This window comes from Bombina bombina, chromosome 2 (genome assembly GCF_027579735.1).
Source record: "Bombina bombina isolate aBomBom1 chromosome 2, aBomBom1.pri, whole genome shotgun sequence".
In the NCBI taxonomy this organism is placed as follows: Eukaryota; Metazoa; Chordata; class Amphibia; order Anura; family Bombinatoridae; genus Bombina; species Bombina bombina.
Window position 1 is genome coordinate 611,883,212 of NC_069500.1, and position 27,794 is coordinate 611,911,005.

General features: G+C 41.1%; 1 protein-coding gene across 1 annotated transcript in view; it reads left to right on the plus strand.

Annotated features, from left to right (window-relative positions):
• Positions 1-27,794, plus strand: part of SMARCA2 (SWI/SNF related, matrix associated, actin dependent regulator of chromatin, subfamily a, member 2) — a 1,314,671-nt gene that overhangs the window by 933,506 nt on the left and 353,371 nt on the right. Inside the window, exon 29 of the mRNA XM_053702540.1 lies at positions 13,026-13,253. Coding sequence (XP_053558515.1) covers positions 13,026-13,253 — 228 coding nt within the window. The remainder of the gene's footprint in view (positions 1-13,025; positions 13,254-27,794) is intronic.

The window sequence follows — 27,794 nt, forward strand, 5'->3', positions numbered from 1 at the left end:
GGATTGCAAGGCTGCATTTTAGTCTTATCTGCATACTTTTTCAAAATTTAGAAATTTGATACTTTTGCCTCGGCTGAGGCTTCTGTGGTGCTCTTTGCCTCCTCCTGCTGGCCAGGAGTGATATTCCCACTAGTAATTGATCACATTGTGGACTAAGTGCTAAGCAAAGTATCCTGTTTTCAGTTTCTTCCACTGAATTTGTAATTCTAGTCAGTAAGTGCACATGACAGGCTAAATATTTTAGAATTCATCAGGAAAATTAGTTTGGATATCCGGACTGATTGCTTTTGTCCTTCAAGAGATTGAGTTTTCTCTTGTAAGGTGTATCCAGTCCACGGGTTCATCCATTACTTGTGGGACATTCTCCTTCCCAACAGGAAGTTGCAAGAGGACACCCACAGCAGAGCTGTCTATATAGCTCCTCCCCTAACTGCCACCCACAGTCATTCTCTTGCAACTCTCAACAAGAAAGGAGGTATCAAGAGATATGTGGTGACTTAGTGTAGTTTTACCTTCAATCAAGAGTTTGTTATTTATAAACGGTACCGGCGTTGTACTGTTTTACTCTCAGGCAGAAATTAGAAGAAGAATTCTGCCTGGAGGTTTGATGATCTTAGCGGTTTGTAACTAAGGTCCATTGCTGTTTTCACACATAACTGAAGAATATGGGAAAACTTCAGTTGGGGGAACGGTCTGCAGATTACCTGCTTTGAGGTATGTTCAGTATTTTTATTTCTAGAGAGATGAATAAGTTCTAGAAAATGCTGACAGAGCCTTGTGTATTTGAGGTAAGCCTGATGCAGTGATTTAACAGCGACTGGGATCATGCTTGCAAAACAGGGTAATACTCATGTTAATAATCATATTACTTAGTGACAAAACGTTTACATGATTTCATAAATATGACGTTTTTTCTCTGAGGGAGATAAGTCTTTATTTGGGGCCTAGTTTCCACATGGCTAGTCAGATACTCCTAGGAGTATTTTCTTAAGGCCCCTCTGGCATCCAGTACATGGTGGGAGGGGTCTATTTTAGTGCTCTAACTGCGCAGTTTTAATTCAGACTGATACATCCAGCTTCCCTAGAGGAGTCCTCTGGCATCTGAGGACCATTTCAAAGGTGTTATTTCTGCACAAAATCGTTTTTGAGGGCTGGTAGGAGCCTCAGCAGAGCTGTGTCAAGGTGCTCAATTGACTTTTAACGTTTTTTAACGTTTTTCAATCCGGTTTGGGGCCTAAGGGGTTAATCATCCATTTTCAAGTGGGTGCAATGTTGCTTTAGTCCCTTACACACACTGTAAAAATTTCAAAGACTTTACTGTATTTTTATACTGTTTTGCAGTTTAAGTGCTAGTTTTTTTCTCTTAAAGGCACAGTAACGTTTTTGTTTAATTGCTGTTTCACTTTTATTAAAGTGTTTTCCAAGCTTGCTTGTCTCATTACTAGTCTGTTAAACATGTCTGACATAGAGGAAACTCCTTGTTCAATATGTTTGGAAGCCATGGTGGAACCCCCGCTTAGAATGTTTACCAAATGTACTGATATTTCTATAAACTATAAAGACCATATTATGGCGCTTAAAGATTTATCTCCAGGGGATTCTCTGACTGAAAAGAGGGAGATTATGCCATCTAGCTCTCCCCACATCTAGCGCGTCTAATTCTTTTACCTTACAGGACATGGCGGCAGTTATGAATGCTACCCTCTCAGAGGTATTCTCCAAACTGCCAGGGTTACAAGGAAAGCGAGACAGCTCTGGGGCTAGAACTAATACAGAGCTTTCTGACGCTTTAATGCCTGTGTCCGATATACCCTCACAATGCTCAGAAGCCGAGACAGGTGAGCTTCTATCTGTGGGTGACATTTCAGACTCAGGGAAGGCGTTACTTCAGTCTGATTCTGAAATGACAGCGTTTAAATTTAAGCTTGAACACCTCTGCTTATTGCTTATGGAGGTTTTAGCGACTCTGGATGACTATGACCCCATTGTGGTTCCAGAGAAATTGTGTAAAATGGACAAATACTTTGCAGTGCCTGTTTACACTGATGTTTTTCCAGTCCCTAAGAGGTTTTCGGAAATTATTAATAAGGAATGGGATAGACCAGGTGTGCCGTTCTCTCCCCCTCCTGCTTTCAAAAAGATGTTTCCCATAGATGCCGCCATACGGGACTCGTGGCAGACGGTCGAGGACAGTTGTGCTTTCCTAGATCCTATTGATAAAAAATTGGAGGGTCTCCTTAAGAAAATTTTTATACATCAAGGTTTTATTCTCCAGCCTCTTGCATGCATTGCCCCAGTTACTGCTGCAGCGGCTTTTTGGTTTGAGTCTCTTGAGGAGACTCTACAGGTGGAGACCCCGCTAGACGATATTCTAGACAGGATTAAAGATCTTAAGTTAGCTAACTCCTTTATTTCTGACGCCAGTTTTCATTTAGCCAAGCTAACGGCTAAGAATTCAGGTTTTGCCATTTTGGCGCGTAGGGCGCTATGGCTTAAGTCCTGGTCAGCAGACGTTACTTCAAAGTCTAAGCTTTGTAACATCCCCTTCAAGGGACAGACCATATTCGGGCCGGGTCTGAAGGAGATCATTTCTGATATTACTGGAGGAAAAGGTCACGCCCTTCCTCAGGATAGGTCCAATAAGTTAAGACCAAACAGAATAATTTTCGTTCCTTTCGAAACTTCAAGAGTGGCGCAGCTTCAGTTTCCTCTAATGCAAAACAAGAGGGAAATTTCGCCCAGTCCAAACCAGTCTGGAGACCTAACCAGGCTTTGAACAAGGGGAAGCAGGCCACGAAACCTGCGGCTGCCTCTAAGACAGCATGAAGGAGTAGCCCCCGATCTGGGACCGGATCTAGTAGGGGGCAGACTTTCCCTCTTCGCCCAGGCTTGGGCAAGAGACGTCCAGGATGCCTGGACATTAGAGATTGTTTCCCAGGGATATCTTCTGGACTTCAAAGCTTCATCTCCCAGGGGGAGATTTCATCTCTCACAATTATCTGTAAACCAGATAAAGAGAGAGGCATGCTTACGTTGTGTTCAAGACCTACTGGTTATGGGAGTGATCCACCCAGTTCCAAGGGAGGAACAGGGGCAGGGCTTCTATTCAAATCTGTTTATAGTTCCCAAAAAAGAGGGAACTTTCAGACCAATCTTGGATCTCAAGATCCTAAACAATTTTCTCAGGGTCCCATCCTTCAAGATAGAGACTATCCGAACAATCCTCCCTATGATCCAGGAGGGTCAATATATGACTACCGTGGACTTAAAGGATGCTTATCTCCACATTCCGATTCACAAAGATCATCATCAGTTCCTCAGGTTCGCCTTCTTAGACAGGCATTACCAGTTTGTGGCGCTTCCCTTCGGGTTAGCCACGGCACCAAGAATCTTTACGAAGGTTCTAGGGTCCCTACAGGCGGTTTTAAGACCACAGGGCCTAGCAGTGGCTACTTACCTAGACGACATTCTGATACAGGCGTTGACTTTTCAAATCGCCAAGTCCCATACGGACATTGTTCTGGCCTTTCTGAGGTCTCACGGGTGGAAGGTGAACGAAGAAAAGAGTTCTCTCTCCCCTCTCACAAGAGTTTCCTTCCTAGGAACACTGATAGATTCAGTAGAAATAAAAAAATTTCTGACAGAGTTCAGATTATCAAAGCTTCTAACTTCCTGCCGTGCTCTTCATTCAACTTCTCGGCCGTCAGTGGCTCAGTGTATGGAAGTAATCGGCCTAATGGTAGCGGCAATGGACATAGTTCCGTTTGCCCGCCTACATCTCAGACCACTGCAACTTTGCATGCTCAATCAGTGGAATGGGGACTACACAGATTTGTCCCCTCTGCTAAATCTGGATCAAGAGACCAGGGATTCTCTTCTCTGGTGGTTATCTCGGGTCCATCTGTCCAGGGGAATGAGTTTCCGCAGGCCAGAGTGGACTATAGTGACGACAGATGCCAGCCTTCTGGGCTGGGGCGCGGTCTGGAACTCCCTGAAGGCTCAGGGTTCATGGACTCAGGAGGAAGCCCTCCTTCCGATAAACATTCTGGAACTAAGAGCGATATTCAATGCTCTTCAGGCTTGGCCTCAACTAGCTGCGGTCAGGTTCATCAGATTTCAGTCGGACAATATCACGACTGTAGCCTATATCAACCATCAGGGGGGAACAAGAAGCCCCCTGGCAATGTTGGAGGTTTCAAAGATAATTCTATGGGCAGAGGTTCACTTTTGCCATCTCTCAGCTATCCATATCCCAGGAGTAGAGAACTGGGAGACTGATTTTCTAAGTCGGCAGACTTTTCATCCAGGGGAGTGGGAGCTCCATCCGGAGGTATTTGCCCAGCTGATTCAACTATGGGGCAAACCAGAACTGGATCTGATGGCGTCTCGTCAGAACGCCAAGCTTCCTTGTTACGGATCCAGGTCAAGGGATCCCCAGGCAGCGCTGATTGATGCTCTAGCAGCGCCCTGGTCCTTCAGCCTGGCTTATGTGTTCCCACGATTTCCTCTCCTCCCTCGTCTGATTGCCAAGATCAAGCAGGAGATAGCTTCGGTGATTTTGATAGCACCTGTGTGGCCACGCAGGACTTGGTATGCAGATCTGGTGGACATGTCATCCCTTCCAACATAGTCTCTGCCGCTGAGGCAGGACCTTCTACTCCAAGGTCGATTCAAACATCCAAATCTAATTTCTCTGCGGCTGACTGCTTGGAGATTAAACGCTTGATTTTGTCAAAACGTGGTTTCTCCGAGTCGGTCATTGATACCTTAATTCAGGCTCGTAAGCCTGTCACCAGGAAAATCTATCATAAGATATGGTGTAAATATCTTCATTCGTGTGAATCCAAGGGTTACTCATGGAGTAAAGTCAGGATTCCTAGGATATTATCCTTTCTCCAAGAAGGATTGGAGAAGGGATTGTCAGCTAGTTCCTTAAAGGAGCAGATTTCTGCTCTGTCTATTCTTCTACACAAGCGTCTGGCAGATGTTCAGGTGTTTTGTCAGGCTTTAGTTAAAATTAAGCCTGTGTTTAAACCTGTTGCTCCACCATGGAGTTTAAATTTAGTTCTTAAAGTTCTTCAAGGGGTTCCGTTTGAACCTCTGCATTCCATAGATATCAAGCTTTTATCTTGGAAAGTTCTGTTTTTGGTAGCTATCTCTTCGGCTCGTAGAATTTCAGAGTTATCTGCCTTACAGTGTGATTCCCCTTATCTGATCTTCCATAGTTTTGCGTACCAAACCTGGGTTTCTTCCTAAGGTGGTATCTAATAAGAATATCAATCAGGAGATTGTTGTTCCGTCACTGTGTCCTAATCCTTCTTCATAGAAGGAACGTCTATTACACAATCTTGACGTGGTTCGTGCTTTAAAGTTTTATTTACAAGCTACTAAGGATTTTCGTCAAACATCTGCATTGTTTGTTGTCTACTCTGGACAGAGGAGAGGCCAAAAGGCTTCGGCATCTTCTCTTTCTTTTTGGCTGAGAAGCATAATCCATTTAGCTTATGAGACTGCTGGCCAGCAGCCTCCTGAAAGAATTACAGCTCATTCCACTAGAGCGGTAGCTTCCACATGGGCTTTTAAAAATGAGGCCTCTGTTGAACAGATTTGTAAGGCGGCGACTTGGTCTTCGCTTCATACTTTTTCTAAATTCTACAAATTTGATACTTTTGCTTCCTCAGAGGCTATTTTTGGGAGAAAGGTCTTGCAGGCAGTGGTGCCTTCCGTTTAAGTTCCTGCCTTGTCCCTCCCTTCATCGGTGTCCTAAAGCTTTGGTATTGGTATCCCACAAGTAATGGATGAACCCGTGGACTGGATACACCTTACAAGAGAAAACAAAATTTATGCTTACCTGATAAATTTCTTTCTCTTGTGGTGTATCCAGTCCACGGCCTGCCCTGTCACTTTAAGGCAGGTGTTTTTTATTTTTAAACTACAGTCACCACTGCACCCTATAGTTTCTCCTTTTTCTTGCTTGTCTTTGGTCGAATGACTGGGGGTGGCAGTTAGGGGAGGAGCTATATAGACAGCTCTGCTGTGGGTGTCCTCTTGCAACTTCCTGTTGGGAAGGAGAATATCCCACAAGTAATGGATGAACCCGTGGACTGGATACACCACAAGAGAAAGAAATTTATCAGGTAAGCATAAATTTAGTTTTGCTCTCTTTGATGTAGAGTCCTCCTCATTGACCAGTGGTCTCATATTCCAAAAAAAATCTTCAGAGGCGGTAGCCTTTATACAAGGATTTGGATGATATCTGAATAATTAATCCCAGTACCAGTGTCCCCTCAGAGTCAAGGGTTTTACTCCAATTTGTTTAATGTCCAAAGTAACTTACAGTCCTGTCCCAGATTTAACAGCCCTAAACATGTTTGTCAGGGTTCACACTTTTCTAGGGAGCAATCCACACAATTTTACCCTTAATCCAAAAAGGTCAGTTTAAGGCTACTGCAGACCTCAAGTATGCATATCTGCACATCCGTTTCCACAATGATCATTCAGTTCTTGAGGTTTGCATATCTGGACAAACACTATAAGTTTGTCACTCTCCCGCTTAGTCTGGCAACGGCTCCACACATCTTCACAAAGGTGTTGGGTACAATGTTGGTGGTGATCAGACCTCTGGGCATTTCAGTGTCACTGTATCTGGACGACATACTAGTGCATGCCTTTTCCCTGTCACTAGCTGTTGCTCATATTCACAAGCTTCTGTCTTTCTCCAAGACCATGGTTGTAGAATCAATATACCCAAAAGTTCTTTATATCTTGCTACAAGGGTAGCATTTCTAGGAGTTATAATAGACTCAGTCCTTATGCATCTGTTTCTGATGGACCCTTCACAAATTAAAGATTCAAATGGCTTGTCTCTCCCTCAAAGGGCTCACTTTCCATCAGTAGCTCAGTGCATGGAGTTGGTGGTTCTTATGGTAGCTGCTCCTTTTGCCCGTCTTCATTTGAGACCCATCAATTGTCTATACTACCTCAGTGGTCAAAGAAAATTATCTACACTTGGAACAACGGATTGTTTTGGATTTTTTCCGTTAGACAATCGCTCTCTTGGTTAACAAAAAGTATTTCTTTAACCCTTGGGGCATCCTTTCTTCCTCAGTCATGGGCTATTGTGACGTCGGTGCCAGTCTCTCAGGCTGAAGAGCGCAAAGGGTCTGGTCTCCTCTAGAGGTGAGTTTACCATCTGGAACTTCGAGGCTATTTAGTCCTGGCCTCTTTTTGAAGGAGGAAAAGTTTACACGTTTTCAGTCTGACAATATCACGGCTGTGGCCTACATAAATCATCAAAGGGATACTCACAATCCACTGGCCATGCAGGAAGTGTCTCAGATTCTGTCTTGGACAGAGAAGAGTCATTGCTCCCTAAAGGCAATTCAGAGAGGTAGATTACCTCAATTGTTCCATCCAGAAGAGTGGTCTCTCTATCATTTTAGATCGCTTAGTGCTTAAGTGGGGTTTCACAGACTTAGATTTGATGGCTTCTCACTTAAAACAACAAGCTCCAAAGTATTGTGCGAGATCAAGAGATCCGAAGGCTCACATGATAGACACCTTGCTATGTCTATGGGAATTTCATCTAGCATACCTGTTTCCTTAATTTGTTCTTCTTCCAAGAGTCATGCTTGGATCAAACAGGAGTCCGCATCAGTAATATTGTTTGCTCCAGCCTGAACCCCGCAGAATGTGGTATGCGGATCTAGTGTAGATGTTCTCATCTCCTCTATGACTTCTTCCTCTGAGTAGGTCCTATTTTCCATCAGGATCTCTAATGTTTAACGGGTTGTTATTGAATGCTTAGTTTTGAAACATAGTTTCTCAGATTCAGTCATTGACACTTTGTTTCGGTCAAGAAAATCTGTGACACAAAAGATTTATCACAAAATTTAGAAGACATATTTTAAATGGTGCTCTTCAAGAGAGTTTTCTTGGTATTTCTTTAGGATTCCCAGAATTCTTCAGTTTTTACAGGATGGTCTTGACAAGGGTTTGTCTCCTAGCTCCCTAAAAAGGTCAAATATCTGCTCCACCCTGGAATTTGAATTTAGTGCTTTCAGTATTACAAGGTCCTCTTTTTGAACCAATGCATTCCTTTGATATACATATTTTATCTTGGAAAGTACTTTTCCTGTTAACAATCTATAATCTTGGAGAGTTTCTGAGTTTTCAACCTTGTCCTGTTATTCTCATTTATTAAATATTCACAAGATAAGGCTTTACTTCACACTAAATATGATTTTCTTCCTAAGATTTTTTCTGCTGTAAAAATCATCCAGGAAATTGTTGTTCTTTCCTTGTGTCCAGATCCTTCTAGGGCAGCTATTATATTAACTCTTTGTAGTTTAATCTTCAAGCTACCTAAGAATTCAGATAATCTTCTAGTTTGGTTGTTCACTACTCCGGGACTTGTAAGGGGGAGAAGGCTACTTAGGTAGCATGGGCCTCTTAGCTCAAACAAATACAAAAATAGTCACCTCCTAACTGTTCTACAAGGGCTGTTGCAACTTTGTGGGTTTTTAATTATGATGCATCTTTGGAGCAGATTTGCAATTCTGCAATATGGTCTTCCTTGCATACTTTTTCCAAATGCTATCACTTTGATGTTTTTGCTTCTCCGCAAGCAGCTTTTGGCAGGAAACTCCTTCAGGCCACAGTGTTGGCTAAATAGGAACTGCCAGAAAAATTATCCCACCCTTTCCGTAACATCTGCTTGGGTATTAATCCCATATGTTATGGAGGACTGTGGATCATCATCATTTTAGTAAAGAAAACAATTTATACTTACCTGATGAAAAATTCTTTTCTTTTGAAATGACGACGATCCACAGGCCCCACTCGTTTACATTTTCCCATATATTCCATATGTTATGGAGGACTGTGGACCATCATCATTATTATTATTAGGTAAGAATACATTTTGATAGACATACATATATATATATATATATATATATATATATATATATATATATATATATTAGGGCTGTGCGATATGCGAAAAAATAAATATCGTGATTTTGGACATGAAATATTGCAATTTTAAAATAACTGTTAAACATAAATTTCTCAATAAAAAATGCATTAAACTTTACAAAATCTTAAATAATCTTAAATGATGGATCTACGCATTAAAGGTTCAAACTTAATCAAAGCAGTTCCAGTCTGCTCTAGCATAAGTAAATAAAGGGTACAACCTTATACCCCAAAGGAGAAAAAAAAATTATTTTAAAATACTATGCAAATTATACAGGGAGTGCAGAATTATTAGGCAAGTTGTATTTTTGAGGATTAATTTTATTATTGAACAACAACCATGTTCTCAATGAACCCAAAAAAATCATTAATATCAAAGCTGAATAGCTTTGGAAGTAGTTTTTAGTTTGTTTTTAGTTATAGCTATTTTAGGGGGATATCTGTGTGTGCAGGTGACTATTACTGTGCATAATTATTAGGCAACTTAACAAAAAACAAATATATACCCATTTCAATTATTTATTTTTACCAGTGAAACCAATATAAAATCTCAACATTCACAAATATACATTTCTGACATTCAAAAACAAAACAAAAACAAATCAGTGACCAATATAGCCACCCTTCTTTGCAAGGGCACTCAAAAGCCTGCCATCCATGGATTCTGTCAGTGTTTTGATCTGTTCACCATCAACATTGCGTGCAGCAGCAACCACAGCCTCCCAGACACTGTTCAGAGAGGTGTACTGTTTTCCCTCCTTGTAAATCTCACATTTGATGATGGACCACAGGTTCTCAATGGGGTTCAGATCAGGTGAACAAGGAGGCTATGTCATTAGATTTTCTTCTTTTATACCCTTTCTTGCCAGCCATGCTGTGGAGTACTTGGACGAGTGTGATGGAGCATTGTCCTGCATGAAAATCATGTTTTTCTTGAAGGATGCAGACTTCTTCCTGTACCACGGCTTGAAGAAGGTGTCTTCCAGAAACTGGCAGTAGGACTGGGAGTTGAGCTTGACTCCATCCTCAACCCGAAAAGGCCCCACAAGCTCATCTTTGATGATACCAGCCCAAACCAGTACTCCACCTCCACCTTGCTGGCGTCTGAGTCGGACTGGAGCTCTCTGCCCTTTACCAATCCAGCCACGGGCCCATCCATCTGGCCCATCAAGACTCACTCTCATTTCATCAGTCCATAAAACCTTAGAAAAATCAGTCTTGAGATATTTCTTGGCCCAGTCTTGACGTTTCAGCTGTGTGTCTTGTTCAGTGGTGGTCGTCTTTCAGCCTTTCTTACCTTGGCCATGTCTCTGAGTATTGCACACCTTGTGCTTTTGGGCACTCCAGTGATGTTGCAGCTCTGAAATATGGCCAAACTGGTGGCAAGTGGCATCTTGGCAGCTGCACGCTTGACTTTTCTCAGTTCATGGGCAGTTATTTTGCGCCTTGGTTTTTCCACACGCTTCTTGCGACCCTGTTGACTATTTTGAATGAAACGCTTGATTGTTCAATGATCACGCTTCAGAAGCTTTGCAATTTTAAGAGTGCTGCATCCCTCTGCAAGATATCTCACTATTTTTGACTTTTCTGAGCCTGTCAAGTCCTTCTTTTGACCCATTTTGCCAAAGGAAAGGAAGTTGCCTAATAATTATGCACACCTGATATAGGGTGTTGATGTCATTAGACCACACCCCTTCTCATTACAGAGATGCACATCACCTAATATGCTTAATTGGTAGTAGGCTTTCGAGCCTATACAGCTTGGAGTAAGACAACATGCATAAAGAGGATGATGTGGTCAAAATACTAATTTGCCTAATAATTCTGCACACAGTGTAGAAGGACTGCCCAAACATAAGGTGTATATATATTAATGCACCTCTACTGAGTATGGCCCCAATACCCACGAGAAAGAAAGAACACCCTAACAATGCTAAGAGTGTGGGAAATTTCCATGGTACAGAATATCTATGGCCATTGTGCCCCTAAATAAGTAGTTGTGCAGCCTCTAAGAGAAATATGTACAGGTTTGCTAAAAAACAGTATATACTGAAACTGCATCTAACACACCTGAAACAGAATACACTAAGTGATAAGAGGGTGCAAATAAACATTTGTACTTTGCATTCAAGTACTATTCCTCTGTACAAGGTAGCTACAACAGAGTAAGACCCCCTGCTCCTGGCTTAGGTACATTACCCCCTCGAGTAATGAACTACAAGAGCGATAGGAGAGCATGAAAAGTGGTCCCACTCACAAAAGAAAGAATTAAAGAGCGCCAATACTGCGTGGCAAAGAGAGAGTTAACTCTCTCCCTTTTGCACACTAGCACCCTTTCAGTGCCTCTTCCTGCTTACCCAGCACTATCTAAGATGATATTAGCGCTCCCATAGCTAAAAACAAGAAGAGGAGTGCTAAGGTGCTAGACCGACACAAAAATAATAAAGCCGCAGAAACATAGATTGCAAGAAAGACAAATATGCACTGTGAAATAAATGTGATAACAAAAATCATAAAAGGAAAACCAAATAAAGTTCTGAATCAAGGATATGTCTGTGTCCTCTGGATGAGTTTTTCAGCTTGTTAGCATTCCTCAGTGAGATCCCATAAAAAAGGAAACAGAAAATTGCAACATAGTGTGAATCTGTAATGGCACTTTGAGGAAGTAGTTGTTTTGTAACAAATGACTACTCACATTTGTTGGAGCTTTCCACTAAGCTCAAGGATATGCGCACTCCCACTTTATACTGATGGGAAAACAGTACACTAGGCAAAACTTGGATACAAATTTATTTTAAAATATAGAAAAGCGTCACATAAGCCTTGATAACACCACAATGTAAGGGTACAAAAGCAGATATGCTGTAACAAATGCTTAAAATCGCCAAACTTGCAAAGAGGTAAATGGATCAGCAGGAGTGTGACCGCTGAAACCAAAACCTTTTTAGTAGCAAGACAATAGCGCTAGGCCCCCAGGTGTCCTGGCTAGTGTAGAGACGCAATAAAACTCAATATAGAACAGTTCAGTTCCGACGTACGTTTCGCTGGTGTGCAAAGCACACCAGCGAAACGTACGTCGGAACTGAACTGTTCTATATTGAGTTTTATTGCGTCTCTACACTAGCCAGGACACCTGGGGGCCTAGCGCTATTGTCTTGCTACTAAAAAGGTTTTGGTTTCAGCGGTCACACTCCTGCTGATCCATTTACCTCTTTGCAAGTTTGGCGATTTGAAGCATTTGTTACAGCATATCTGCTTTTGTACCCTTACATTGTGGTGTTATCAAGGCTTATGTGACGCTTTTATATATTTTAAAATAAATTTGTATCCAAGTTTTGCCTAGTGTACTGTTTTCCCATCAGTATAAAGTGGGAGTGCGCATATCCTTGAGCTTAGTGGAAAGCTCCAACAAATGTGAGTAGTCATTTGTTACAAAACAACTACTTCCTCAAAGTGCCATTACAGATTCACACTATGTTGCAATTTTCTGTTTCCTTTTTTATGGGATCTCACTGAGGAATGCTAACAAGCTGAAAAACTCATCCAGAGGACACAGACATATCCTTGATTCAGAACTTTATTTGGTTTTCCTTTTATGATTTTTGTTATCACATTTATTTCACATTTTTTTCTTTGTGATATTCGGTATATTTATTGTAAAAATATGCACTGTATTGCTCAATATATACTGACCAAGCACTGGAACCGTCAAGATAAGGAGCTTAGAAATGCAGAGAGCCGGACGAAAATCCTTAGCGCTCTTCTTTCCGACCGGGCCGATGCCTTCAGCACAGCTTTTCCTCATGCCTGTTTGTCCGTGCCTGTTGATGTACAATAACAGCGTGCAGCGCTATCCTACTCATGCCTGCTATTTTAAGAAAGCGGGAAATTTAAAAAATAATGTGACTTTTACAATCTATACTGTTAGAAGTCAACCAGTACACATGACAAAAGTGCAAAATAATATTACTTCTCTCTTTTTTTTTGTGCATTCTTTCTTCTTTTGTTTACTTCACATGGCCTTTTTTTTTTCTTTTTTTCTTCAGGATTTGCAGGCACAAGACCGAGCCCACCGAATTGGTCAGCAAAATGAAGTACGAGTATTGCGTTTGTGCACTGTGAACAGTGTAGAGGAAAAAATTCTTGCAGCTGCCAAGTACAAGCTGAATGTTGATCAGAAGGTTATCCAGGCTGGAATGTTTGATCAAAAATCTTCAAGCCACGAAAGGAGGGCATTTTTGCAGGCTATACTGGAACATGAAGAACAGAATGAGGTACTTGTAGTACTTTATATTGACAACATCTATATGTAAAAGTTCTTAAGGGTCATATTTTTTAATCTGTTTAAAATATGGTGTCTTCTTTCTTTGTATAACTAATATTGTCTTTTGATGACATGATTGTAAAATCTTATAATAATAATACATCTTACAGGGTTTTTTCATTTTAGACTATTACGTAGGAATTGCAAGGAACTGTATTATAAATTATTTCCATGGATTATCATTTCCATGTATAAACTTATGTGATCATATGCATAGGTTTAAAATTAAAATAGCCAAACTAGAAACAGCAGATTTGTTTCAGCTTCAGCAGTGCTATTTCATGGTTTATTAAAGGGACAGTAAATGCAAAAAATAATGTTACATAATTCTGCACATAGTGCAGAATTATGTAACATTATCTTAGCGACAGGTTTAAAAATCTAAAGATTTTAGAGATTTTACCTCTCAAAGTTTAACTTACCTAGTCTCCTCTCCAGGATCTTTTGATTGTGTCTTCTTTTTCAAAAGCGCTCCACGGGCGCTATGTGCAGAATTATGTAAGAGTACATTTTGCATTTACTGTCCCTTTAAGTATTTGGACTACCAGTAGTTAGTAGTATCATCAGGAATCTCTTTAATAATGTCTCACTATCAATAGAAAAAGCATATAGTTTAAAAACGTAAAAGTTTATATAATTTTGACATGTTGAAAATGTACATGATTTTTGTGCACTATCTTTCTCAAGTAGCACTGTTAAATGTCCAGTCCATGAAAGAACTCACATATTAATAACTATAAAAATTGACTTAGATCATATAAAAAATAATTATTATTACTACATAAAAGAAAACAAGTCTCAAAAATATAAAATGACCACAATATCTGATTTAGGATTAAGCTTTAAGCTCAACATCCTGTGCATTTTTTTTGTACTAACATTAACTGGAACTTATCACAGAATCTACAAAACAGATAAATGGGTCATTTAAAAAGAGTCAATAGATGCTTAAAGGGACATGAAACCCACATTTTTTTTTCATGATTTAGAAAGAACATGCAATTTTAAACAACTTTCTAATTTACTTCTATTATCTAATTTGCTTCCTTCTCTAGATATTCTTTGCTGAAAAGCATATCTAGATAGGCTCGGAAGCTGCTGATTGGTGGCTGCACATAGATGGCTCGTGTGATTGGCTAACCCATGTGCATTGCTATTTATTCAACAAAGAATATCTAAAGAATGAAGCAAATTAAATAATAGAAGTACATTTGAATGTTGTTTAAAATCGTATTCTCTATCTGAATATTGAAAGAAAAAATGTGGGTTTAATGTTCCTTTAACAACAAGAAAAAGTATACAGATACAAATGAGTGATGATATAGTCTATACAAACTGCTTCTACAAAAGCACTATAGTTCTTAACATTATACATAATATTTAAAAATAAGAACAGCAAAAAAAGGAATGGGTCAGAAGAGGAGGGCATCTGTGACAGAGCAAGGAATGCATCTAGATCAGTGTTTCCCAACTGCGGTCCTAAAGTACCCCCAACAGTCCTGGTTTTCATTATAGCTGACCACTGCACAGGTGAAGTAATCAGCTGATCAGTAACCAACCTGCTCTCATTCATCATCTGATTATTTCACCTGTGCTCTAGTTCAGCTAAAATGAAAACTAGGACTGTTGGGGGTACTTGAGGACCGCGGTTGGGAAACACTGATCTAGATGGTAACATTTATTTAAAAAGGGACAGCATTTAGAATACTACATTGTTAAAGGCCAATTAGCGTTAATGTACAAGAAGGGCAAAATACTTACAGCTTAAGATATGGTATGTCATAGGGATATCTATGTGTAAAGCTTCAAATGAAAAAGATTACATTATAGTATTAAAAAAAATCTGATCAAACTAATTTATAAAGGGAAAAGGCAAGAGATAGACTATATCTCTAATCATCGCTAATGATCTTGTTAGAATAAATAGCTTCTGCACTTGTGTAAAAATTAGTGGCAACAGTGTGCATCTTTATCAGGTTCTCTTGCAATTTAGGGGTAATGGAAACCCCTGCCACTTTAGGGCTGGATTACAAGTGGAGTGCAAAATATCGCTTTCGCAAAAGCGATATTTGCGCTCCACTTAGTAATACCAGTGCACGCAAATGTGCGCTGGTATTACAAGTTAGGTGCAATGCAAATGTGACCTCACGTTCGCATTGCACGAAAGCATTGCGCTCATGAGAGCTCACTTCCATAGGCTCCAATGGGAGCCTTGTTCTTATACCATCAGACATGGCATGAGAACCTAGCATAGCGAAGTGGGTAAGCCGAAAAGCGATGGGCAACAGATCTTAAATGTATATGAATATATATATAAATATATATGTATGTGTATATACACATATTGACACATACATATATTTGTATATAAGCATATACTGTATATTTACAGGGAACGCACAGTTCCTCATAGACTGCAATGTAAATGCACTTTTCAGTGCCGTTTTTTTTTTTTCCTAACACCCCACACCCGCCAACTTTAACCACTAAAAACTGCTTAGTGCAGTTTAAAAAAAAATAATAAGATGCTACATATTTTTATTTTAAAAAGGGACCTCACATTTTTTTTTTTTTGGGGGGGGGGGACGATTGGGGGACCTCTGGTTAATTATTTGAGCGCTAATTGCTACCATGAGCTTACGGTAGCTATAACCAGCCACTTGTAATGGATAGTAATTTATTGTGCACCCGTTAACGGGTGAATTTGCCCATTGAAGGGTGCACAATAAATAAGCACTCCACTTGTAATCTAGCCCTTAATGTTTAAAGCCATAATAGCAAAGATAAACCTAAAATGCCAAAAATATTGTATGAATTCAATTGATACCCCTTTTCTATCAAGTCAAATTATTTTTAGTTATCCACATGGTTGCTTATTAGACTGAACATATAAAACAGTATTTAACAATATCACACTTGTATGCCAATGGTAGTTTTGATGGCCTACCGTGCTGCCATGGTAATCTCACAGGCTGTCTCTTTACTAGGGAAAAGGGATTGGAATTCAAGATACAGTTATGGTTAGTGTTAAGGTTAGGGGCAACATATAAACTCTATTACGTAGATAGTTGACCTCTCAGATACAACAGTGTATTGCTTCTCTGTCAGACAAGTAAGCAGTTAACACCGCCACATCCACTTTTTCACCTCTGATAACAATGTTGTCTGTGACATTATGTGGTGATATTCGTGTCTGCACTATGTTCTCTACTGCAGTGTTTTGGTTCAGATGCAAATGTGGCGAGTCCACAAGATAATCACATTTGGGATTACACGCCCTTTCCACTAGGAGGAGGCAAAACTGCCCTAAATACCAGAGCTTTGAACCCTCCCACTCTCCCATAATCTTTCAAACAATTTTTTGCCTCCTTGATGTACTAAGGTGACATTCAGAAGTGATGATCTCTACAGGATACAGAAAGAATTTCTCTAATATAGTTGCGACCCTACTTCCTCCTTAGAGAGCCTACAAATGGGACAGAGGAGTAAACAGGAGTTTTCAGCCAGGTACTGAAGATATTCTTCCATTGTAAAGATGTCACAGGCTTCTCAGGTGAAATGTGGATATTTCCACTCCCCTGGTCTACAAAGTACTGCTCCTTGTGTGCTGGTGCTGTGCCCCCAGGTAAAATTTGTATTCATCCTTCAATCTCCTGGCTTAGAGTGGCCATGCATTTACAGATCCTTAGCATCGTGCCTGCACTGCCTTGGATGGACTTGTCTACTGGATATATTCTTCTAAAACTGAGGTTAGCACAAATGCTCCTCATATCTTGCAGGCTATTTATATGAACCTGTACACATGTTTCACATAGCCTGGGGACATATATTTACACACTACACAACTTTATTTACAATTTGAGCTTATTTTGTGCACGTTTGTATTTTACACATTTTCTGAGGTAGTGTCTCTTTAAATATAGTGTTAACGGAGCCACTGCAGCAGCCATTACTTCCCCCTCTGCACTATTAACTTAATTTTACTTCACTTCTACCATCGTGGAGCAGTGTCAGCATTCTTGTATATCGCTGGCGTGCTGGTTGTTAACATTTTAGAGGACTTTTAATATGCCCTCAAGCTTCTCTTTCTTCTTGAAGTACCCATTTTCACCTGTCAGAAGACAGTGCAAGTAGTAAGCTCACTCTGTCTTAACAGAGGTTGATTTTAACACTTTATACTCCAGGGTTAATTTATTTGCTTACCGTTTTATACAGGGGCTGCAACATATTATATACAGTTTACTTCGCTGTATTTCCTATCAAGGGACTTTTCTCTTGTAAGGTGTATCCAGTCCACGGGTTCATCCATTACTTGTGGGATATTCTCCTTCCCAACAGGAAGTTGCAAGAGGACACCCACAGCAGAGCTGTCTATATAGCTCCTCCCCTAACCCCCACCTCCAGTAATTCTCTTGCAACTCTCGACAAGATAGGAAATATCAAGAGATATGTGGTGACTTAGTGTAGTGTTACCTTCAATCAAGAGTTTGTTATTTTTAAACGGTACCGGCGTTATACTGTTTTACTCTCAGGCAGAAATTAGAAGAAGAATTCTGCCTGGAGGTTGATGATCTTAGCGGTTTGTAACTAAGGTCCATTGCTGTTCTCACACATAACTCATACACATAACACATAAGAATATGGGAAAACTTCAGTTGGGGGAACGGTCTGTAGATTACCTGCTTTGAGGTATGTTCAGTATTTTATTTCTAGACAGATAAATAAGTTCTAGAAAATGGTGACAGAGCCTTGTGTATTTGAGGTAAGCTAGATGCAGTGATTTAACAACGACTGGGATCATGCTTACAAAACAGGGTAATACTCATGTTTATACTCATGTAAAAATTTTGTCACTAAGTAATATGTTTCATAAATAGGACGTTTTTTCTCTGAGGGAGATAAGTCTTTTTTTGGGGCCTAGTTTTCCACATGGCTAGTCAGATACTCCTAGGAGTATTTTCTTAAGGCCCCTCTGACATCCAGTACATGGTGGGAGGGGCCTATTTTCGCGCTCTAGATGTGCAGTTTCCTTCAGACTGAGACATCCAGCGCATCTGAGGACCATTATAAAGGGTTTATTTCTTCTCTAAATCGTATTTGAAGGCAGGTAGGAGCCTCACCAGAGCTGTGGCAAGGTGCTCAACTGTCTTTTACCGGTGGTTGACGTTTTTTTAATCCGGTTTGGGGGCTAAGGGGTTAATCATCCATTTGCTTTAGTCCCTTACACACACTGTAAAAATTCAAAGACTTTACTATATTTTTACACTGTTTTGCAGTTTAAGTGCTAGTTTTTTTTCTCTTAAAGGCACAGTAACGGTTTTGTTTAATTGCTGTTTCACCTTTATTAAAGTGTTTTCCAAGCTTGCTTGTCTCATTACTAGTCTGTTAAACATGTCTGACATAGAGGAAACTCCTTGTTCAATATGTTTAGAAGCTATTGTGGAACCCCCTCTTAGAATGTGTACCAAATGTACTGAAATTTCTATAAATTATAAAGACCATATTATGGCGCTTAAAGATTTATTTCCAGAGGATTCTCTGACTGAAAAAAGGGAGATTATGCCATCTAGCTCTCCCCATGTGTCGAACCTATAACTCCCGCTCAAGTGACTCCAAGTACATCTAGCGCGTCTAATTCTTTTACCTTACAGGACATGGCGGCAGTTATGAATGCTACCCTCTCAGAGGTATTCTCCAAACTGCCAGGGTTACAAGGAAAGCGAGACAGCTCTAGGACTAGAACTAATACAGAGCTTTCTGACGCTTTAATACCCATGTCCGATATACCCTCACAAGACTCAGAAGCCGAGGCAGGTGAGCTTCTATCTGTGGGTGAAATTTCAGATTCAGGGAAGGCGTTGCTTCAGTCTGATTCTGAAATGACAGAGTTTAAATTTAAGCTCGAACACCTCCGCTTATTGCTTAGGGAGGTTTTAGCAACTCTGGACGACTGTGAACCCATTGTAGTTCCAGAGAAATTGTGTAAGATGGACAAATACTTTGCAGTGCCTGTTTACACTGATGTTTCTCCAGTCCCTAAGAGGTTTTCGGAAATTATTACTAAGGAATGGGATAGACCAGGTGTGCTGTTCTCTCCCCCTCCTGCTTTTAAAAAGATGTTTCCCATAGATGCCGCCATACGGGACTCGTGGCAGACGGTCCCTAAGGTGGAGGGAGGGGCTCTACAGGTGGAGACCCTGTTAGATGATATTTTAGACAGGATTAAAGCTCTTAAGTTAGCTAATTCCTTTATTTCTGACGCTGTTTTTCATTTAACCAAGCTAACGGCTAAGAATTCAGGATTTGCCATTCTGGCACGTAGGGTGCTATGGCTTAAGTCCTGGTCAGCAGACGTTACTTCAAAGTCTAAGCTTCTTAACATCCCCTTCAAGGGACAGACCCTATTCGGGCCTGGTCTGAAGGAGATAATTTCTGATATTACTGGAGGAAAAGGTCACGCCCTTCCTCAGGATAGGTCCAATAAGTTAAGGACCAAACAGAATAATTTTCGTTCCTTTCGAAACTTCAAGAGTGGCGCAGCTTCAGCTTCCTCTAATACAAAACAAGAGGGAAATTTCGCCCATTCCAAACCAGTCTGGAGACCTAACCAGGTTTGGAACAAGGGGAAGCAGGCCAAAAAACCTGCTGCTGCCTCTAAGACAGCATGAAGGAGTAGCCCCCGATCCGGGACCGGATCTAGTAGGGGGCAGACTTTCTCTCTTCGCTCAGGCTTGGGCAAGAGACGTCCAGGATCCCTGGACACTAGAGATTGTTTCCCAGGGGTATCTTCTGGAATTCAAGGGTTCATCTCCAAAGGGGAGATTTCACCTCTCACAACTATCTGCAAACCAGATAAAGAGAGAGGCATTCTTACGTCGTGTTCACGACCTACTGGTTATGGGAGAGATCCACCCAGTTCCAAGGGAGGAACAGGGGCAGGGTTTCTATTCAAACCTGTTTATAGTTCCAAAAAAAGAGGGAACGTTCAGACCAATCTTGGATCTCAAGATCCTAAACAAATTTCTCAGGGTCCCATCTTTCAAGATGGAGACAATCCGAACCATCCTCCCTATGATCCAGGAGGGTCAATATATGACTACCATGGACTTAAAGGATGCTTATCTCCACATTCCGATTCACAGAGATCATCATCAGTTCCTCAGGTTCGCCTTCCTAAACAGGCATTACCAGTTTGTGGCTCTTCCCTTCGCATTAGCCACGGCACCAAGAATCTTTACGAAGGTTCTAGGGTCTCTACAGGCGGTTCTAAGGCCACAGGGCATAGCGGTGGCTCCTTACCTAGACGACATCCTGATCCAGGTGTCGACTTTTCAAATCGCCAAGTCCCATACGGACATTGTTCTGGCCTTTCTGAGGTCTCACGGGGGGAAGGTGAACAGAGAAAAGAGTTCACTCTCTCCTCTCACAAGAGTTTCCTTCCTAGGAACTCTGTTAGATTCGGTAGAAATGAATTTTTTTCTGACAGAGGTCAGGATATCAAAACTTCTAACTTCTTGGCGTGCTCTTCATTCCACTTCTCGGCCGTCAGTAGCTCGGTGTATGGAAATGATCGGCCTAATGGTAGCGGCAATGGACATAGTTCCTTTTGCCCGCCTACATCTCAGACCACTGCAACTTTGCATGCTCAATCAGTGGGATGGGGACTACACAGATTTGTCTCCTCTGTTAAATCTGGATCAAGAGACCAGGGATTCTCTTCTCTGGTGGTTATCTCGGGTCCATCTGTCCAGGGGAATGAGTTTCTGCAGGCCAGAGTGGACTATAGTGATGACAGATGCCAGCCTTCTGGGCTGGGGCGCAGTCTGGAATTCCCTGAAGTCTCAGGGTTCGTGGACTCATGAGGAGGCCCTCCTTCCGATAAACATTCTGGAGCTAAGAGCGATATTCAATGCTCTTCAGGCTTGGTCTCAACTAGCTGCGGTCAGATTCATCAGATTTCAGTCGGACAATATCACGACTGTAGCCTATATCAACCATCAGGGGGGAACAAGGAGTCCCCTGGCAATGATGGAGGTTTCCAAGATAATTCTATGGGCAGAGGTTCACTCTTGCCATCTCTCAGCTATCCATATCCCAGGAGTAGAGAACTAGGAGGGGGACTTTCTAAGTCGACAGACTTTTCATCCGGGGGAGTGGGGGCTCCATCCGGAGGTATTTGCCCAGCTGATTCAACTATGGGGCAAACCAGAACTTGATCTGATGGCTTCTCGTCAGAACGCCAAGCTTCCTCGTTACGGGTCCAGGTCAAGGGATCCCCAGGCAACGCTGATAGATGCTCTAGCAGTGCCCTGGTCCTTCAGCCTGGCTTATGTGTTTCCACCATTTCCTCTCCTCCCTCGTCTGATTGCCAAGATCAAGCAGGAGAGAGCTTCAGTTATTTTGATAGCACCTGCGTGGCCATGCAGGACTTGGTATGCAGATCTGGTGGACATGTCATCCTTTCCACCATGGACTCTGCCGCTGAGGCGGGACCTTTTACTCCAAGGTCCATTCAGTCATCCAAATCTAGTTTCTCTGCATCTGACTGCTTGGATATTGAATGCTTGATTTTATCAAAACGTGGTTTCTCCGAGTCAGTCATTGATACCTTGATTCAGGCTCGAAAGCCTGTCACCAGGAAAATCTATCATAAGATATGGTGTAAATATCTTCATTGGTGTGAATCCAAGGGTTACTCGTGGAGTAAGGTCAGGATTCCTAGGATACTATTCTTTCTCCAAGAAGGATTGGAAAAGGGATTATTGGCTAGTTCCTTAAAGGGACAGATTTCTGCTCTGTCTATTCTTTTGCACAAGCGTCTGGCTGATGTTCCAGACGTTTGGGCGTTTTGTCAGGCTTTGGTTAGAATCAGGCCTGTGTTTAAACCTGTTGCTCCGCCATGGAGTTTAAATTTAGTTCTTAAAGGTCTTCAAGGGGTTCCGTTTGAACCCTTGCATTCCATAGATATCAAGATTTTATCTTGGAAAGTTCTGTTTTTAGTAGCTATCTCTTCGGCTCGAAGAGTTTCAGAGTTATCTGCCTTACAGTGTGATTCCCCTTATCTGATCTTCCATAGTTTTGCGTACCAAACCTGGGTTTCTTCCTAAGGTGGTATCTAATAAGAATATCAATCAGGAGATTGTTGTTCCGTCACTGTGTCCTAATCCTTCTTCATAGAAGGAACGTCTATTACACAATCTTGACGTGGTTCGTGCTTTAAAGTTTTATTTGCAAGCTACTAAGGATTTTCGTCAGACATCTGCATTGTTTGTTGTCTACTCTGGAAAGAGGAGAGGCCAAAAGGCTTCAGCAACTTCTCTTTCTTTTTGGCTGAGAAGCATAATCCGTTTAGCTTATGAGACTGCTGGCCAGCAGCCTCCTGAAAGAATTACAGCTCATTCTACTAGAGCGGTAGCTTCCACATGGGCTTTTAAACATGAGGCCTCTGTTGAACAGATTTGTAAGGCGGCGACTTGGTCTTCGCTTCATACTTTTTCTAAATTCTACAAATTTGATACTTTTGCTTCCTCTGAGGCTATTTTTGGGAGAAAGGTCTTACAGGCAGTGGTGCCTTCCGTTTAAGTGCCTGCCTTGTCCCTCCCTTCATCCGTGTCCTAAAGCTTTGGTATTGGTATCCCACAAGTAATGGATGAACTCGTGGACTGGATACACCTTACAAGAGAAAACAAAATTCATGCTTACCTGATAAATTTCTTTCTCTTGTGGTGTATCCAGTCCACGGCCCGCCCTGTCACTTTCAGGCAGGTGTTTTTATTTTTTAAACTACAGTCCCCACTGCACCCTATAGTTTCTACTTTTTCTTACTTGTCTTCGGTCGAATGACTGGAAGTGGGGGTTAGGGGAGGAGCTATATAGACAGCTCTGCTGTGGGTGTCCTCTTGCAACTTCCTGTTGGGAAGGAGAATATCCCACAAGTAATGGATGAACCCGTGGACTGGATACACCTTACAAGAGAAAGAAATTTATCAGGTAAGCATAAATTTTGTTTTTTATACATTATGCCTTATCTATATTGCTGACCTGTTATTACCCCTACGGATTGATGTCAGCAGTTTTTCCTTACTGTAAACCTTATACTCTAACTTGAAGCAAATGGGTGCAGATCAGGTCTCTGACCATTTAACACTTCCAACCCTTGTTTACTCTGTAAGGCTAATTTGTTGTGTTCCCCTGCTTTGCTATGCATTTGTGCAGGAGCCATAGCTAATTCTAGGTAGGGTACTCCAGTGTTGTCTTATTCCCTTTCCAAGGGTCTGCATTGCCAAAAACAATACCCCAGGAATTTCCACTGAAATGTCTCTTAAATTTAATGAGAACATTCACGTAGCTATTTCTAAATTAATGACTGCAATGCCTCCAGCTGGCAAATACAAATGCATGCATGGAACAAGCAGAAATTAATTTGAATCCGCCAGGAAACAGCAGCCGAGGATATGTCCTTTAACTTCAAACTGGAACATATTCATGCTCTTTTGAGGGACATTTTAATTGCTGTTATGGTGGATGACCCGCCTATGTCATACCAATTAGCCTGTTAAGAGAATTTATAAATTATTTAAGTCAACTCCTAAACAGCCTTTTACCTTTCCTGTTCCTTACTCAGTGTCTGGTATAATTTCTAAGCAGTGGAACAAACCAGGTGTTCCATCTGCAAAATTCAAAGCTATGTTTCCTCTCCCTTCTGCAAAATGGAGACTTGAAAAACTCTTGCTAGACGCACTACTATTCCTTTTGGAGGACAGTACTTCCTTCAATGATCCTATAGACAGAAAATTGGAAGGTTTTCACAGAAGATCCTTCCAGTTAGCAGGTTTTATGTTTAAACCAGTGGTCAGCATAGCTTGTGTAACATCAACTAAATTGGTCTTGTGTAACAACTTTTCTGAACTAGATTCTATTGATGCACCCCTATAGGGGATCCAGGATGACTTGAATCTATTTAGGACTGGAAACAGCTTTGTTTGTGATGCAGAAATTAAAATTACAGACTTTAATGTTAAGAGTCAGCAGATATAGTCTCTAAGATTTTATCCCTTCCTTTTTAAGGAAAAGTTATTTGGCCCAGGACTTGATGCAATTATTTCCATAATTACTGGAGGCAAAGGATCCTTTCTGCCTCTAGAGGCATTCAGTAGATTTTCATTCATTTCTGCATTTAAAATCAGAAAGCTTCTTCTTCTTCTTCTACCCATCATTCTGGTAGGGGTAGATTGAAGCATTTTCTTTTCTTTCCTATAAAATGGAGAGTCCATGACGTCATTCCAATTACTAGTGGGATATTCGACTCCTGGCCAGCAGGAGGAGGCAAAGAGCACCCCAGCAAAGCTGTTAAGTGTAACTGCCTTACCCATAACCTCCAGTCATTCTCTTTGCCTCTGTCAATGGAGGTTGTGCAAAGTTAGTGTCTGAAGATATTTAATCCTTTTAGGGGTACTTTTCCCTGCAAGCAAGGATTGGGGTTTAGCTGTGTCCATGTCAATCTCTTGAGTAAGAGTAGTGGTGGCTTTTAGCATTTAAAAGGCGTTGAGACAGTTCTTTGCTTTACATTTAACACTTTGCTACCCCTTTGTGGAAAGCCAGAGTTGGTTACTCTTTTCTTTCTTTTCCTACAAGTCCATGGCAGGGAACGTAGTGCCTGCCACACCTTGAGGATCTGCATCTCTTATGCATTAGGATCTAAGGTAAGTGCCTTTGCCTTCTAGGTAATGAAGGACAGCAGCACTTATGGGGTTAATTCTCCTAAATTGGATCCCCTTTGTTAAATTACAGTTCACAAGATAATAATCCTTGAATAATTTAAGGATTCATATGGGCACAATTTTTATTGGCATTTTTTATTTTAGGAAATGTTTTTCCTAATTTGTAGGTATGAGGATTGTATTGCCAGCAGATCCATTTCCATTCCTCTTACTAGTAGGGTATTATCTTGCCGGTAGGAACCTCAGACAATCTAAAGTGTTTTTTGGTTTTAAATTTTTTAATCCTTATTAAAATTTAAAACATTTTTATTTTTCCGTTAAGGAATCTGAGTTATTTAATATAATTTTAAGCTATGGCCTTAGAACAGAATCAGTCTAGCTCCATAGATAAATGTTTACTTTGTTTAGAAGCCCAACTTGTTTTGCCTATGCAATTTTGTTCTTCTTGTCTTATCTAAGACTTAAAAATTTAAAGACAAATTACTCCCTTCTGATCCTAATGTTTCTCAAAATAATGCTGTCTGTGAAATGTCCCAAGCCTTAGTAGTTTCTCATACTGTGCCTTCTGTGTCCTCTCATCCACCTGGGGGTGTTTATTTACCTGGGGATTTTGCCGCTCAGATTTATTCTGCAGTAACAGCAGCTTTGTCAGCTTTCCCTTCATTGGGTAAGCGTAAGAGAAAATCTAAACACTTGCCTAATGCTAAGGTTTCTGATTCTAGAACTGCATTAGCCACTCTTACTTAGATGTCTGATGATGAGAATACTTCAGTAGCTTCTGAAGGTGAGATTTCAGATGTCTGAAATTATTGCTCAAGAATAAGACAAACCAGGGGTTCCTTTTTCCCCTTCACCTGTTTTTAAGAAAATGTTTCCTGTGTCATGACTCATGGCGCACTGTTCCTAAAGTAGAAGGACTTATTTCTACTCTTGTTAAAATAACTATTATTCCTGTAGAGGATAGTTGCTCTTTTAAGGTTCCAATGGACAAAAAGCTAGAGGCTAATTTTAAAAAGATGTATGTGAATCAATGATTACAGTGGCAACCAGTAGTGAGTATTGATACGGTTGCAGGTGCTGCATCTTATTGGTGCAATGCGTTATCTGATCTTATCTCAGAGGAAACTACAGTAGAGGATATCCAGGATAGGATCAAAGCTCTTAAATTGGCCAACGCTTTTATCTGTGATGCCAATATGCAGGTAATTTGTCTGGGAGCTAAGATGTCTAGCTTCACAGCTCGCAGGCCTTTGTGGTTAAAATCTTGGTCTGCTGATGTCTCTTCTAAGGTCAACCTTTTGGCTTTGCCTTACAATGGAAAGACTCTGTTTGGACCTGGTCTGGCAGAGATAATTTCAGAGATTATGGGTGGAAAGGGATCTTTATTACCTCAGGACAAGAAGAACAGAACTAAAGGTCGTCAGACTTCTAATTTGTGTTCCTTTCGTAACTTTAAGGGACAAAAGTCCTCCTCTTCCTCATCTAGACCAGATTAACTTATATCTTCTTGGAAATCCAACCAGCCCTTGAATAAGGGAAAATAAAACAAGAAGCCTTCTGCTGGCTCTAAATCAGCATGAAGCTTCCGCCCCCAATTCCTGTGTGGATTAGGTGGGAGGCAGGCTTTCTCTTTTTCACCAAGCCTGGATACGTGATGTCCCAGACCCTTGGGTGGTGGACATAGTATCTCAGGGTTACAGAATGGGATTCAAATCTTGCCCTCCCAGGGGCAGATTTCTCCTGTCAAGACCAAATAAATAAAGAAGGAAGCCTTCTTAAACTGTGTTAAAGACATATTATCTCTGGGAGTTATTGTTCCTGTCCCTCTAGCAGAACAGGGTCTAGAATTCTACTCAAATCTATTTGTGGTTCCCAAAGAGGAGGGAACTTTTTGACCCATTTTAGACCTCAAGTGTTTAAACAAATTCCTCAGGGTTCTGTCCTTCAAAATGCAAACTATTCATTCCCTTTGGTACAGGAGGGTCAGTTTATGACGACCATAGACCTGAAGGACGCATACCTTCACGTTCCCATACACATGGAACACCATCAGTATCTGAGGTTTGTCTTTCTGGACAAACACAATTTGTTGCACTTCCATTTGGTCTGGCCACAGCTCCCAGAATATTCACAAAGGTTCTGGGGGTGCTTTTGGCTGTGATCAGATCCTAGGGAATTGCTGTAGCACCTTATCTAGGCAACATCTTAGTTCAGGTGTCATCTTTTCAACTAGCCCAATCTCATATAGAGATGCTGTTGTCTTTTCTATGTTCCCATGGGTGGAAGGTGAATTTGGAAAAAAGTTCTCTTGTTCCATCTACTAAAGTGTGTTTCCTAGGGACTATTATATATTCCCTGTCCATGAAGATCTTTCTGATGGAGGTCAGAAAAAACAAGATGCTTGCTTCCTGCCTTTCTCTCCACTCTGCTTTTCGTCCATCTGTGGCCCAATGCATGGAGGTGATTGGTCTAATGGTGACATCAATGGACATCATTCCTTTTGCTCTGTTCCATCTATGACTGCTGCAACTTTGTATGCTCTGTCAATGGAGTGGAGATTATTTGGATTTAACTCAAAGGATAAATCTGGACCCTCTGACAAGAGACTCTCTCTCATGGTGGGTGTCACAGGAACATCTGTCTCGGGGCACTTGCTTTCTGAGACCTTCCTGGGAAATTGTGACTACGGACGCCAGCTTGTCTGGTTGGGGTGCTGTTTGGGACCCTCTAAAAGCTCAGGGTCTATGGTCTCATGAGGAGTCTTCTCTTCT